Genomic DNA, 14540 nt, shown 5'->3' with positions numbered 1-14540 from the left:
TCAACATCTCAAGCAGGGGGCAGGAACGAATCATGGTGGCTGCTTTGCGGTCACCAGGAGCTATCCAACACGGCCAGCTGAGCTTTCAATACAAAACGGAGCCAAGCAAGAGCACTCACCTAGCTTATAGAAAGGCGGAAGGGAGAACTTGAGACAACTGGTATGTGCAGCGTTTGCTTCCTTTTTTAACAGCTGTTGAACCGTAGTTACTGTGCTAAGCTAACAATAGTGCAGCACTGACAGTACAGCATTTAGCACATATCGGCCACTTGATTGCGACATTGAAACTTTTTTTTTTTTTTGGGCAGACGAGTATTGCCATGAAAGCGAGGGAAACGCAGTGTAAAAAAAGAATAATAAAGGTGCTGTCGGAGAAAATATTGGCTCTGCCATATCCCGGAAAAGTGAACGTTCTCAGCCTTGCTCTCCTTTCCGGATCCACTGTAAAGTGCACAGCAAGCTCACTCGCGTGATACTGTTGTGTGGAAAGTGAACATCTTGACCTCGCGACAAAAGCCTCGTAAACGACGCGCTCCATCTGAACGCAGCATTACTTGCTTTTCTGATAACGTCTGTGATTTTTTTTCTCTCCCTCCGCGCTAGCATGTGGTCCAGTGTGTGTTTGTTGCCATCAGGACCATCGGCAACATTATGATTGTCACTACTTTGCTGCAGTTTATGTTTGCTTGCATCGGAGTGCAGCTCTTCAAGGTACACTCCAGCAAGAAGTGCTTGCCGTCACCTTTTGCTTTGTTTGCCACAATGACAGGAAACTTTTACGTCCAAGCGAGTCCACTGCAACAACACCGGCTCGTTCCTTAACCGAAATAGCCGATGGTCTATTCCAGAAATTAGCAAACTATGCCTAAGTTGACACTGAGTGCTTAGTGTTTAAGAAAGTATGGATGCATATATATATATATATATATATATATGTATATATATATATATATATATATATATATATATATGTGTGTGTGTGTATATATATATATATATATATATATATATATATATATATATATATATATATATATATGTGTGTGTGTATATATATATATATATATATATATATATATATATATATATATATATATATATATATATATATATATATATATATATATATATATATATAGCGTGGGCCCCCGTGTTACGAACTTAATCCGTTCAGCGGCTTTGCTCGTAACTTGAATTGCTCTTATGACAGGCAATCCAAACCTATGTTAATTAGTGAATGTGTGCAACGCGTGCAAAAAAAACATCACAACTTTATACACATATTAAACATCAGTAACATAATCTACTGTACAGTTAAATTAAATAACATAAATATACAAAGGAAAAATGACATTTACCTTTGGGGCGACGTGACTTGAGCTGGTGGTGGGTGGAGGCGGAGGGGAGCATTTATTATCTCCTGTTTCGTTTCTATTGTCATCATCCTCTTACTTCTTCCTTTACCGCCACTTGTAATTTTACAAGCCATGTCTAACAAATAAAGTGACTGTGACCTTATAAGACCAATAGCATATCGGCGTTTCCGTGACATGCGACAATAGTTATTTTTGTTGATGCAGCAAAGTGAAAAAAATAGTGCGGACACACCGGATTGGATTGTTCGTAAGACGAAAGGTTTGTGCGGAAGAGGGTTACAAAAAACGCAGCAGTCCACGTTCGTAAGATGAAAAATTTGTAAAACAGGGAGTTTGTAAAACGGGGGCCCACTGTGTGTGTGTGTATATATATATATATATATATATATATATATATATATATATATATATATATATATATATATATATATACACACACACACGTGGACAAAATTGTTGGTACCTCTCAGTTAAAGAAGTAAAAACCCATAATTCTCACTGAAATCACTTGAAACTTACAAAAGTAACAATAAATAAAAATTTATTGAAAATTAAATCATCAAAATCAGCTATCACTTTTGAATTGCTGATTAACATAATTATTTAAAAAAACAAACTGATGAAACAGGCCTGGACAAAAATGATGATACCTCTATAAAAGATTGAAAACTATTTGACCAGACTGACATGATTAACTCAGGTGTGTCCTTTAATTGACATCACAGGTGTTTCCAAACTCATAATCAGTCAGTCTGCCTATTTAAAGGGAGACAAGTAGTCACTCTGCCGTTTGGTGAAAAGGTGTACCACACTGAACATGGACAACAGAAAGCGAAGGAGAGAATTGTCCCAGGACATCCAGAAAAAAAAAAAAAATTATAGACAAACATCTTAAAGGTAAAGGCTATAAGACCATCTCTAAACAGCATGGAGTTCCTGTGACAACAGTGGCTCATATTATTCAGAAGTTCAAGACCCACGGGACAGTAGCCAACCTCTCTGGACGGGGCCGCAAGAGGAAAATTGATGACAAATTGAAGAGATGGATCGTTCGAATTGTATCCAAAGAGCCCAGAACAACCTCCAAAGAAATTAAAGGTGAACTCCAAGGCCAAGGTACATCAGTGTCAGATCGCACCGTTCGTTGTCGTTTGAGCCAAAGTGGACTTCATGGGAGACGACCAAGGAGGACACCACTGCTGAAAAAAAATCATCAAAAAGCGAGACTGGAATTTGCAAAAATGCATGTTGACAAGCCACAAAGCTTCTGGGAGAATGTCCTTTGGACAGATGAGACCAAACTGGAGCTTTTTGGTAAGGCACATCAACTCTATGTTCATAGACTCAAAAACCAAGCATACGAAGAAAAGAACACTGTCCCTACGGTGAAACATGGAGGAGGCTCAGTCATGTTTTGGGGCTGCTTTGCTGCATCTGGCACAGGGTGTCTTGAATGTGTGCAAGGTCAAATGAAATCTGTAGACTATCAAGGCATTCTGGAGAGAAATGTGCTGCCTAGTGTCAGAAAGCTTGGTCTCAGTCGCAGGTCATGGGTCTTCTAAAGTGGCCTCCCATGAGCCCACATCTGAATCCCATTGAACATCTGTGGAAGGAGCTGAAACATGCCATTGGAGAAGACGCCCATCAAACCTGAGACAACTGGAGCAGTTTGCTCATGAGGAGTGGGCCAAAATACCTGTTGACAGCTGCAGAACGCTCATTGACAAATACAGAAATCGCTTCATTGCAGTGATTGCCTCAAAAGGTTGTGCAACAAAATATTAAGTGATGGGTACCATCATTTTTGTCCAGGCCTGTTTCATTAGTTTGTTTTTTTAAATAATTATGTTAATCAGCAATTCAAAAGTGATGGCTGATTTTGATTATTTAATTTTCAATAATTTTTTATTTATTGTTACTTTTGTAAGTTTCAAGTGATTTCAGTGAGAATTGTGGGTTTTTCCTTCTTTAACTGAGGGGTACCAACAATTTTGTCCACGTGTGTGTATATATATATATATATATATATATATATATATATATATATATATATATATATATATATATATGTGTGTATATGTGTGTGTGTGTATGTATGTATGTATTTTTTTGTATAGTCTGGTCTTACTTGCCAAGAAATCATGGCAGTTTTAAAAGAATATAATAGCAGCCTAACCCTACTCCAAGGCGGCCCTATGCCAGCAACTTTTTAACACAAGAATGTATAGCTACACTAACAGGTTGGGAGCTAGTGTGCAGGCTTAGCAAAACATCTTTAATTGAGCAACTATCATCCAAGAAGCAAACACAAAGAAAAGTTATGTACTCCCATTCAAACTAGCAAAAAGCCAGCAAGCCTTTCCCCGAAGAGGAGTTTCTTCAAGAGTACAAGGTAGAGACCTCAAGTATTTTATGTCATGAGAAAACTTGTCATGCAAGTCAGTGATTTGCCATATTGATATAATTGAGGAGCACTTAACTAGCAAGCTAAACCATGAAGGATACAGCTCATTTCAAGATAATAGAGGACTTTTTGGGTCTGGAATCCCTGAAAGGAAAAACTCGGGGAAAGAACTTATTGAACAGAATATCAACGGTCATACACAGGCACGAGTTACCTTGGAGTATGCTCTTCACCATAGATGAATCACCCAATCTGACAGGAAAAATGTCGGGATGCTCAAAAGGTCATGTTCCTACACTGCATAATTCACTAGCAAGCACTGTGTAAAACCGTGTTGCTGGTTGACCACAAAACCTGTTAACTTTAAGTGAGTGAGGGGACTCAGCCAACACCAGTTTATTCTTCTTCTCAAAGAAACTAACGCTGATCACACAAAGTTACTGTACCATTCTAATGTCCACTGGTTACGTTTAGGAAAAATATGTCAACATGTATGGGAGCTCAAACAGGAGATGATTTCATTTTTGGAGCTACTTGAAAATCCTGACAATTTTCAGAGCTACATAAATGACAGAGATTGTCTTTACTTGTTTTATGAGTGTAATGAGTGATGAACACCTCAGATCTGTTCTGAGAATATCCACAACAAGATTACCTAATGACTTAGATGCACTGGCTAAAATGAGTGATCAACAACATTGTTCTCAATCAAAAGTATATGTTATTATTTTAATACTTAAGCTAAGTTTATGTTCGGTATGTACTGTTAACATGCAATTTTTAATATGTACATGTATTTTATCTTGTTGCTGTCAAATTATAAAAGTCAATGTGGCCCTCGAGCCAAAAGGTTTGCCCACCCCTGGTCTATTCTCTTCATTACAGGGGAAGTTTTATCGCTGCACAGACGATGCAAAGTCCAGCCCCGACGAGTGCAAGTGAGTTTAGGATTTAGTTTATTTTCTTTGTTTGTTTTTTTTTATGGTCTTACATAGGGCTGGGCAACACATTCAATGAATTACAACAACGCGTCATTTTCAAAATTGAAGATTTGAAACGGAATTAAAATGGTGAAACTGAGCAAAAGTGATACGACGCTGGACTAACCGCCATTTAATTCAAGCTCAATTTGTGAACATCACATGACCAACAGGTGAGCCGCGATTGTTCGTTAGCCAGGCCTCAAGCGCAGGTGGTTATTTTCAATCGACAGTATGTAAGAAAATGTGTTTTTAAAACTGCATTGAACAGGAAAATAAGTAATCAAATGAATTGAATGCAAAATATATTTTTTTTCATGTAAAAATAAATAAGTGGACTATACCTTTACGTTATGCGCACGCTATGAATGTTAAGTATATTAAAAGCTGATCTGCATATGTTCCACAAGATTTTTTCATATTGTGGATGTTTGTCGGGTTTATTTGTTCATCGGAAATGTCACGGTCCGGGACAATTGACGAAAATTATGTTTTTGGTGGTGTGGCCCAGCCTTTGTCTGACATTGAAAGTGGGCCTTAAAAAGGTGTGCTTGTCATACCCCAGGGGAACGTATATTGTGTACAACAGCGGAGATACGGCGCTGCCCGTGGTCAAGGAGCGCATCTGGTACAACGGCGATTTCAATTTTGACAACGTCCTCGTGGCCATGATGGCCCTCTTCACGGTCTCCACCTTTGAAGGATGGCCCACGTAAGAAAGGGGCGTGGCTTTGGCGCAACCCTGATGTTGAATATAAGAATGAAACACAAATTGTAATTGTGCTTGGGTAGTTATATATATATATATATATATATATATATATATATATATATATATATATATATATATATATATATATATATATATATGTGTGTGTGTGTGTGTGTGTGTGTGTGTGTGTGTGTGTATATATTAATGTATACACACATACAGTGAACTCTCAATTATCACGGTAGATATGCTCCGAAACCGGCCGGAAAACAAGAAAACACTTTTTAATTTTTTTTATAAACGTGAAAAGTCTTCATGCTAAACATATTATTTAAGACAAATATTACTGCAGTACAGATATCTACTTAAATCTCAAATTATTAAACCTTATACACTGTACAATAGTGACCTTATAGAGCAGTAGGACGCATATGGCTCAACAACGTAGCCTTTATTTTGCTTACAACTTTACAACTGAACGCGGCATCTCCAAAACAATTAACCAAACCATATTTCTATTAATGCTTGCGCCGTCATTGTCCGCCAATACAATGTAAACAAGCCCCCCGCTCAAGGTTGTGGCACCCCGCTTAGCTGTCCCGTAACATGCCCGCTCCAACCAGAGCACACAAAGGACCTCCCCCTGCTTACACACATACAGATGCAATCCACCATCATGCACATCAACCCAGCGGCAAGGAGGAATTTACAACAGAACTGTTCCCCTTTTCCTCTGAAGTCTCGCGCAGCTGCGGTCATATTAGCAGCGGCCTGGACGTTGAAAGTCTAATCTCTACATGATTAAAGATGATTACAATGGAGAGTTTACACTTTAAATACCATTTTATTATAAAAGAAATATAAGTAAGACATTTCCAATGGTCTGGCATACATCTGCTCTTTACTCTCTCTGCCCCGACAATGTGTGTGTGTGTATGTGTTTACGTGTGCCTTTTGCTGTGAGTGCTCTTCATGACTGACACGAACGTGTCTGTGGGGCGGGAGTAGATTAAAACTTGCCGTATAGCTCATGAAGCGCACTGTGCACTGTTGTTTTCAACACACGTTCGATGAGCAAAGACGACGTTCACCAAACCGTTGGAGGCCTCTTCCTTAGATTTCTTTTATAATGCTATTTCAAGTGTAACCTCACCATTGTTTGATCATGTACAGATTAAACTTCAATTCAACATCCGGGCCGCTACTAATATGACCGCAGCTGTGCGAGACTTCAGAAGAAAGGGCTTCTTCTGTAGGCAGTCGGCAAACCAGATTGCTAAAGCAGCTTCCATACGGATGATTATTTTATTACGAGCCCTAACAACTGGCTTCGCTGAATTGCCAAAGGTGATGGCAGCCGGAAAAAAACACAGATGGACGAGGACAGAAAATATGGAGTTGCTGAAATGCTACTTTGCAAGCAATCCCAGATAGAGCGGATATATGTAAAGAATGTGGGACGATTGGATACTTCGAAACCCACTATAAAGGCTAATGAAGAAATAGCTATTAGACCAGTGTTCCATCATCCTTAATCGAAATCTACTATCACGGCTAGATATTAATGAAATACAACAACGATGCTACGGCAAGGGGAAGCCAGGACGACAGGTCAGCGGGTGATATCATCATCCCCAAAATCAGAGATTGGGTACCAAGCCCCAACAAATGGCCTCAACACAAGAGCTTTTGGCCTGAGAAGGAGGATCGTGACCAAATTGGAAACCTGGAGACCCCGAGAATACCGAATCTGAGTTGGCAAGTACCTTCAGAGGATCTACTAGTCAAAGAGATGTGAAAGCTGCTCTGAAGACAATCTCCATGAGAACGATCACTTTCAGTATTTTTTAGCTTAGTTCTTGGCGGGTCCGACTGGTTGTTGTTCCCCTGCCACTGAGAGTACGCCTTAGCTGGTTCTGTGGAGTACAACTTATTTATTCGGCCTTTCCCTCCTTGGTGTATCTCTTCAATCGGGCGGCCAGAGCTGTTAGGCGCTGTTTGGGAGTTTGGCTCTGTTTGGCACAGAGACACTAATCATGGCAGCACAAGATCTGGCCATAAGCACAAGAGTAGACCAGACCCAAGATGCAGACTGTGTAAAGAAGCCCCTGAGACAGTCAAGCACATACAGCAGTAGCAGGATGTAAGGTGCTATCTGGATCAGCGCACACGAAGATACACATATATACAGGACCATCTGCGACCAGTATGGAATAGAAGTACCTAAATTTTGATGGGCTATACCACAGAAGATGGCTGAAAACAACAGGTCCAAGGTGCTGTGGGACTTCAGCTTCTAGACTGACAAACAGGTCCTGGCTAACCAACCAGACATAGTGGTGATGTACAAAGAGCAGAAGAGGGTAGTGGTGATGGATGTGGCGATCTCAGCTGACTCCAATATCACAAAGAAGGAACATGAGAAACTTGAGAAGTATCAAGTGTTGAAAGAGCAGCTGGAACGGATGTGCAAGGTCAAGGACCCAAACTGGATGAGTGACTCCAGCAACCCCCGGGAACAACATCTGAAGCCTCAGTCCAGATGTGTGCAGAACATCAAAGATACTGCGCTGACTCCCAGGGCTCTGGTTGAGGACCCGACCTCGAAGATGACACGGATACCATCCCGCAGCTCCTTCTCACCCCGGCGGGGTGGTATCTGTGTCATCCTCAAGCTCAGGTCCTCTACCAGAGGCCTGGGAGTTTGCTTGTTGGTCAGTTGTCAGTGCCTAGCCCAAGTTACATCATCATCACTCCAATATTTTTTTACATGCTGAAAATTGTAATCGGCGGTCTCAGTCAGGAACTTCCCCCAATGGCCACCAACTTCAACCGACAACCCCTCCAGCCAACTTCAGCCAACATAGGAAGTGACACCACTAAAACTAATTTTCCATTTTTTCACTTACACTTAAAGTTAACACCATATCTGTAACTCTGCTGGTTTACTGCACTTGAAACACAAAACATGCTTACAAATGTAACACATAAAACAAATTGAAATAAGGGCTTTAACCCTAAGCTTTAATACATCTTCATGTTGTTTAGCTAAAATCTGACTGAATGAGTGGGACGAGAGTGCAATTAGCAATAAAGTCAACCACAAGGCATTTACATACTTTACATGATACTCAAATGCTGTATGTTGGTTCTCATTTATAACTGCTTGGCCAATCTTTGTAGATGAAGGTTTTCAGGACTTTTCATTCAAATTTGTCTAGGTAACAAGTAAAACAAAGTATTGCTGAGATTGAGAAGATCCAATCAGAAAATACAATACAAATTTGTTCTGCACCCATCTGTTACTTGAGTGACTTGAGATGCAGTGGAAACGCATCACAGATTGCTCTTACCAGCAAACAATTTCTTGACGTAAAACACTCAAAAAAAAATCTCTTAACGCTTCAATTCTAAACATTACTTTTAACTTCTGGTCGGCAAGATTGTGTACAGTATGCATTTTGGTTTATGAAACCCAGACTAAGCAAGGGAGCAGCTACAAATAAATCCCCTGTAAAGTCAGCTGTGTTATAACTGTGAATGGCAAGTAGTGAGTTGAACCAACCTGTGTTATTTACTCAACTGAACAGATTTCTTCCCTGCTTGGTGTTGCTGTAAAGTGACCTCATGTCACATTGGCTGCAGGCTGAGTGCAGGTCAAACTGTAAAGATGCCTCAATATGTCACGGTTCAGCATAGTGGTGTGCAGTGGTGGACCCAAAGGCAGGGAATCGGGAAGCAAATTGTACTAAAAAATCGTATTTGATGAAAGTGAGTACCAAAAATCAAAGTAGCAACAGAATGGTGGCAACCTGAAGGACGTGAAAAACTAAAGCAGCAGACGGGGGGGCAGGCTCGAAGAGGGAAACACAAAACTAAGGTGAACAGAGGCAAAGACTTAACTAAGCGCCGCGGGGTAACCTAAGAATTCGGATGACGAGCAAAACAACCATCTGACAAGGAAAATGACCCGACACGAACTGAAAGCAAACTCAGACTTAAATAGACTAGGGACTAGACAAGGAAACGGGAAACAGCTGGGGAGAAACAAAAGGTTGTTGACAAAAGAAGTTGATTGGGTGGCACAAGGAGGGCGAGTACACAGGTGGAAACAAATCATGCTAGCAAGGATCGACACGAGGGAAACTGAATGAGTGCAAAACACAAGAACTAAAAGAACTCACAACTTGAAAAAACCTAAATCCCCAAAACAGAAAACCCAGCCCGAAACCACAGTAGAAACATGACACAATAGAGCAGATAAACATGCTGGTCAGTTGATTCTTATTTCAGTAAGCAGAAAGGGGCCTGGCGGAGTGACAGACACCTGACTGATATCTGACGTAATGTCTATCCTGACAATTGCGATGGATGAATATTGCACTTCTGACATTTTTAATTTTTCTTTTTTTAGCATTCTTGTTCATTTGTCAGTCCATTGGCAAAACGGGCATCCATCGGTGGCAGTGCTGACCAAGTGCCCACCTCTCTTACACATAGCTACTGTATTTTGTAGTGATGGTGAAATGAAGCCCCATGAACTGCTTTTGATCTCTTTTAGCTCCTGTAGATGGCGTTCTCAGTTTGAAGATGAGGCGGGAATGTAATAGATTCTCGTGGTACTCGTCTCCATCTTCAAGGCCAAGAGCATCATCTTGAAGCGTAAACACAATTGACAAGCGCTTCTGTTTTTTACTGCCGTGTTGCATTTGCTCTCCTCCACAGTCTGTTGTACAAGGCCATCGACTCCAACCGCGAAAATATGGGTCCCATCTACAACTACCGCATTGAGATCTCCATCTTTTTCATCATCTACATCATCGTCATCGCCTTCTTCATGATGAACATCTTTGTCGGTTTCGTTATTGTCACCTTCCAGGAGCAGGGCGAGAAGGAATACAAGAACTGTGAGCTGGACAAGAACCAGGTACTGGGTGGAGCCGCCATATCTGTTGGCTTTTTTCCACCAAATCAGTCTCAAATGTGATTGCGTGTGGCTCCAGCGTCAGTGTGTGGAGTATGCTCTGAAAGCCCGCCCCCTGCGTCGCTACATTCCCAAAAACCCATACCAGTACAATTTCTGGTATGTAGTCAACTCCACCGGCTTTGAGTATGTCATGTTTGTCCTCATCGTCCTCAACACGCTGTGTCTGGCGATACAGGTAAGCGGCCATTTTGGCCTTTTTTTTTCTTTGGCCTGCCCGCGACGCTTAACGGATGTGAGAGGACATGGGCGCCGTTTCTTTGCAGCACCATGGCCAATCTCAGCTGTTCAACTATGCCATGGACATTCTCAATATGGTCTTTACTGGTGTTTTCACTGTCGAGATGATCTTCAAGCTCATTGCCTTCAAGCCCAGGGTGAGTGTGCGTGTGTGTGCGTGTGTATGCGTGTGTGTGTCTGCACATTCTGTGCCTGCAGCTAAACTAGCAAGTGCTTGCTAACAATCCATAACATTACTTGCTGCCTGGAACCAAATAGTCAAATGTAAACGTAATCAGTGTCTAAGTCATCTTATTTGCATGGACTGATCAAAATTACAACGTTTCAAAATGTACTACTTGTCAATCAGTACATTTTTAACTGTTGCATTGTCTAAGTTGTTGATTTTCTAAGTCATAGGTCACAAAATCCAGTCCTGGAGGACCAAAATACTGCTTTTTTTTCATTCTTCTTTATGAAACGCACCTGATTCAAATGATTACCTCTACAGCAAGCTCTGCAGGTTCTTGAAAATTATCCTTATAATTTGAATCTGGTGTGTTTGACAGAGAAGAATCAAAATCATGCAGGACTGCGGCTCTCCAGGTCTGGATTTTGAGATTTGTGGTCTAAGTCGTGGCTGTCAAACTAATTTTTACCATCGGCCACATTGTACTTATAGCTTTTGTCGGAGCGCCATTGTGATTGTAAGGTCAAATAAATTTTACACATTTTGAACTCAGAGGCCCCTAAAAACTGTTCAAAGGGGGTATTGGGAACAAAAGAAGGCTAAAAGTTGAAAAACATTCCATTTTGGTATTTTAGCCAGAATTTCAAAGTCATAATTAGCATTTGGCGGCCACAGAAAATCATGTGGTGGGGCGGTTCTGGTCCCCGGGCCTTGAATTTTGCACCTGTGCTCATGAAGCACTTGTGATCCTTTGAGTGCCTCTAGGTGGCACTCTTGCTTTAAAGATGCATTGGAAATGTCATAAATTTTTATGAGGTTTCATTTTCCCATCAAAAACAATTAAAAACCAACATGGAGGAATTTAACTTACTGGGAAATTCTTTCTGACAAAGGACCGCACAGAAGTGGTGATTTTGCTGCCTTATGGTTTTGCTTTAACACTTTAATTCCCTTTGGAACAATGTGTCCCTGCGCTTTTGAAAAAAAAAATGTTGCAGGTATAGGAACAGTAGCAATAAGATGAAATGACATCCTAGTGGTACCTACATATTCTATTAGCTATTGGCAAATTTTCCATCCACAACAAGCCAGTGGCATTACTACTGTCAACAAGCTAGCTTGCGTTGTCAATTCACCATCTAGTACTGCCAAAATATAGTGATAATATGTGCGATAGTATATGTGTGTTAGCCTAGATGACACTAATTACTATGTATTCTAGGCGTTTGGTGATCATTTTCACTTCTCTGCCATGTTTTTTTGTACAAGTATGTTGGTCTAAGGCAGTGGTCCGCAACCCCCTGGGGGGGGGGGGGGGGGTGCTCCAAAAACCACATCATCCTTCTCACCACTAGAGGCCAACGGTACTATTGTGTACGGGGGGGTGGTGCTGTCGCAATCTCGCAGTGGCCAAGACCGTGCTAAATATTGTGCTGACAATGCTGCGCTATCGTTAGCTTAGCACAGTAACTACAGTTCAACAGCTGTTAAGTGAAGTAAACGCGCTTCACATACCAGTTGTCCCAAGTTCTCGCTTCCGCCTTTCGACAAGACAGGTTATTGCTCTTGCTTGGCACTGTTTTGTATTGAAATCTCAGCTGGCCGTGTTGGATCGCTCTCGGTGACCGCAAAGCGGCCGCCATGATACATTCCTGCCCCCTGCGTGAGCCGTTGAATGTTCCCGAAGTTGATTGGCTGCCGCGAAATGCGGACAAAATTTTACTTCACGCGAAAGGCGAAATTTCACTTCTTGTGACCGCGTCGCTCCATTCGCGTCCAGCGCGTCGCCCGACACGCATTCGCGCCCAGTCGTGCGAACTCCATTGACTACAATACAAAACTCTCCACTTTTTCGTCGCGTTCGGTGTGCACGTACCATTAAACTAAATCATCTCCAAAACATTATTTCGGGTGCAGCCCACGCGGCCCAGTACCAGTTGATCCACGGACTGGTACCGGTCCGCGGACCAGGGGTTCGGGACCACTGTTCTGTGGGATTTACAGTGCCAGTGAGAATGAATCCCGGTAGTGGTATCATAGGTACATATTTATAAGTCATTTTCATTTCTATAACACTTTTCTGTACGAGTATCAAATTCTATTGGAGCTACACTTGTAGTGGTATTTTCATATATTTTGAAAATATGCTGATATAGACATAATCTATGGAAGTAGATTTTTTTTCCTCATTTTCCAAGTATTCTAGACTTATAAACAAGTAATACCTACCATAAGTTTTATTTTTTTTAAAAGAAAAAAAAATCGGTTGTGAAACGGTTAAAAAAAAAAAACAAGTCATCAACGTAATCTCATTTAAAAGCCTAAAAATTGGTGTGGCCATTACAAAAAATGCTGCTAAGGCTAGGTTGACACTGTAGTCCAAAGTGAAAGACATGTGATTTTCTTGCCCCTACGTGACCCGCTTCTGACCTTTTAAGAGAGGTGTTGAATGACACGGATGGGATTTTTTTTTCTAAATGCGACCCAGGCCACTTGGCTATGTGGTGCTGAAACCCATCCATATTCCATCTTTTGGCATGGCTGTTCAGTGAACGGGTCGCATTCATCCAACACAAACGGCCCAATTCTGCGCTCAAAAAGGCGGGAACAGCTTGGAAAAAAAACGAACACGAGGCAGAGACAACTCAGTGGCGGGAAAGCTAGTCGCTATATTAGTATATTATCTAACGATTACTCTAGTTCTTTCATGTTTCTTTTTTTTCTGTGGTTCACGGTATTGATTGTTGTACCTAGGCAGAGTTTCCATTGCGCAACGAGGGGGCGGGGTCACCACCCTGGTGCACCTGTTCCCCATCACCTATCATGGGCTTTTTAAGACTGGCTGCTGCAGCAGAGCGACGCCGGGTTATTCCTTCACCACACTCCTGTCGTCCAGTGATTTCCCAATACTCCTGCTCTGCGCCCTCCAGTCTTGCAGTCTTTTCGATTGTACTTTGATTCCATTGCATTTCTGCTCATTTTTGGTATCTTTTGATGCCACTTTCTCTCAGTCGCTCTCCTGTAGCCCCCGCTCCCTCCTTGCCCCACTGTCCCAGTTGGACTGTACTTCATAGACATAGACATCTCTCCCTTATTTGGTACTTTGTGAGTTTTTGTTTGTACTTTGCTGTTTTTGGACACCCTTTGTTCCCCACGCTAGCCGTGCGCTTTTTGTTCCAATAAACTCTCTTGAACTCGACTCATCTCCAGAGACCTCCATTTCAAACAAATTGCACGGGTCCCAAGATGACTTCCCGTGGAAGAGTAACCAGGATGTTCGCACAAATGACGAGCAGGAAGGAGAGGATGTCTGGGATTGGAATGGGAGGAGCTATTTGGCGTGCCAGATACTCATGATGACTTTTAAGGCTGTTAGACAAATTCATATTCAGCTGTGTCAAAAAAATAGAGCATTGAAACTTCAAATCATTTATTTGTTGCAACATTTATTTCCAGCATTTGCGTTTACCGCCACACTATGTTACATGATATACAATGTAGAAATGCCCTAAAAGTAGCATAATTTCATCATTTTAATAACACACACCATGTGTTTTATTTGGACACTCATAATCTATGTCAGTATTTCGCAAAGTGGGGTCATGGCCTGACTTCATATTAAATTGTGTTAGTTATTCACGAATGAAGCGATCAATTCAACCAGTTTAAAATATT

The 14540-nt window shown here is 41.3% G+C and overlaps 1 protein-coding gene across 4 annotated transcripts in view; it reads left to right on the top strand.

Moving 5' to 3' along the window:
- cacna1db (calcium voltage-gated channel subunit alpha1 Db) overlaps positions 1-14540 on the top strand; it is a 154582-nt gene that overhangs the window by 106827 nt on the left and 33215 nt on the right. For all 4 annotated transcript variants that reach the window (XM_088440821.1, XM_088440811.1, XM_088440796.1 and 1 more), the window contains 6 exons: positions 604-711; positions 4666-4718; positions 5326-5472; positions 10198-10399; positions 10476-10634; positions 10723-10833. In XM_088440821.1, the coding sequence (XP_088296947.1) occupies positions 604-711; positions 4666-4718; positions 5326-5472; positions 10198-10399; positions 10476-10634; positions 10723-10833 (780 nt within the window). The remainder of the gene's footprint in view (positions 1-603; positions 712-4665; positions 4719-5325; positions 5473-10197; positions 10400-10475; positions 10635-10722; positions 10834-14540) is intronic.

The sequence above is a fragment of the Hippichthys cyanospilos genome, chromosome 2 (genome assembly GCF_059441005.1).
Source record: "Hippichthys cyanospilos isolate Australia breed blue-spotted pipefish chromosome 2, RoL_Hcya_1.0, whole genome shotgun sequence".
Taxonomy (NCBI): domain Eukaryota; kingdom Metazoa; phylum Chordata; class Actinopteri; order Syngnathiformes; family Syngnathidae; genus Hippichthys; species Hippichthys cyanospilos.
The sequence above is the reverse complement of the archived record's forward strand: the minus strand, read 5'-3'. Positions and strand labels throughout refer to the sequence as shown.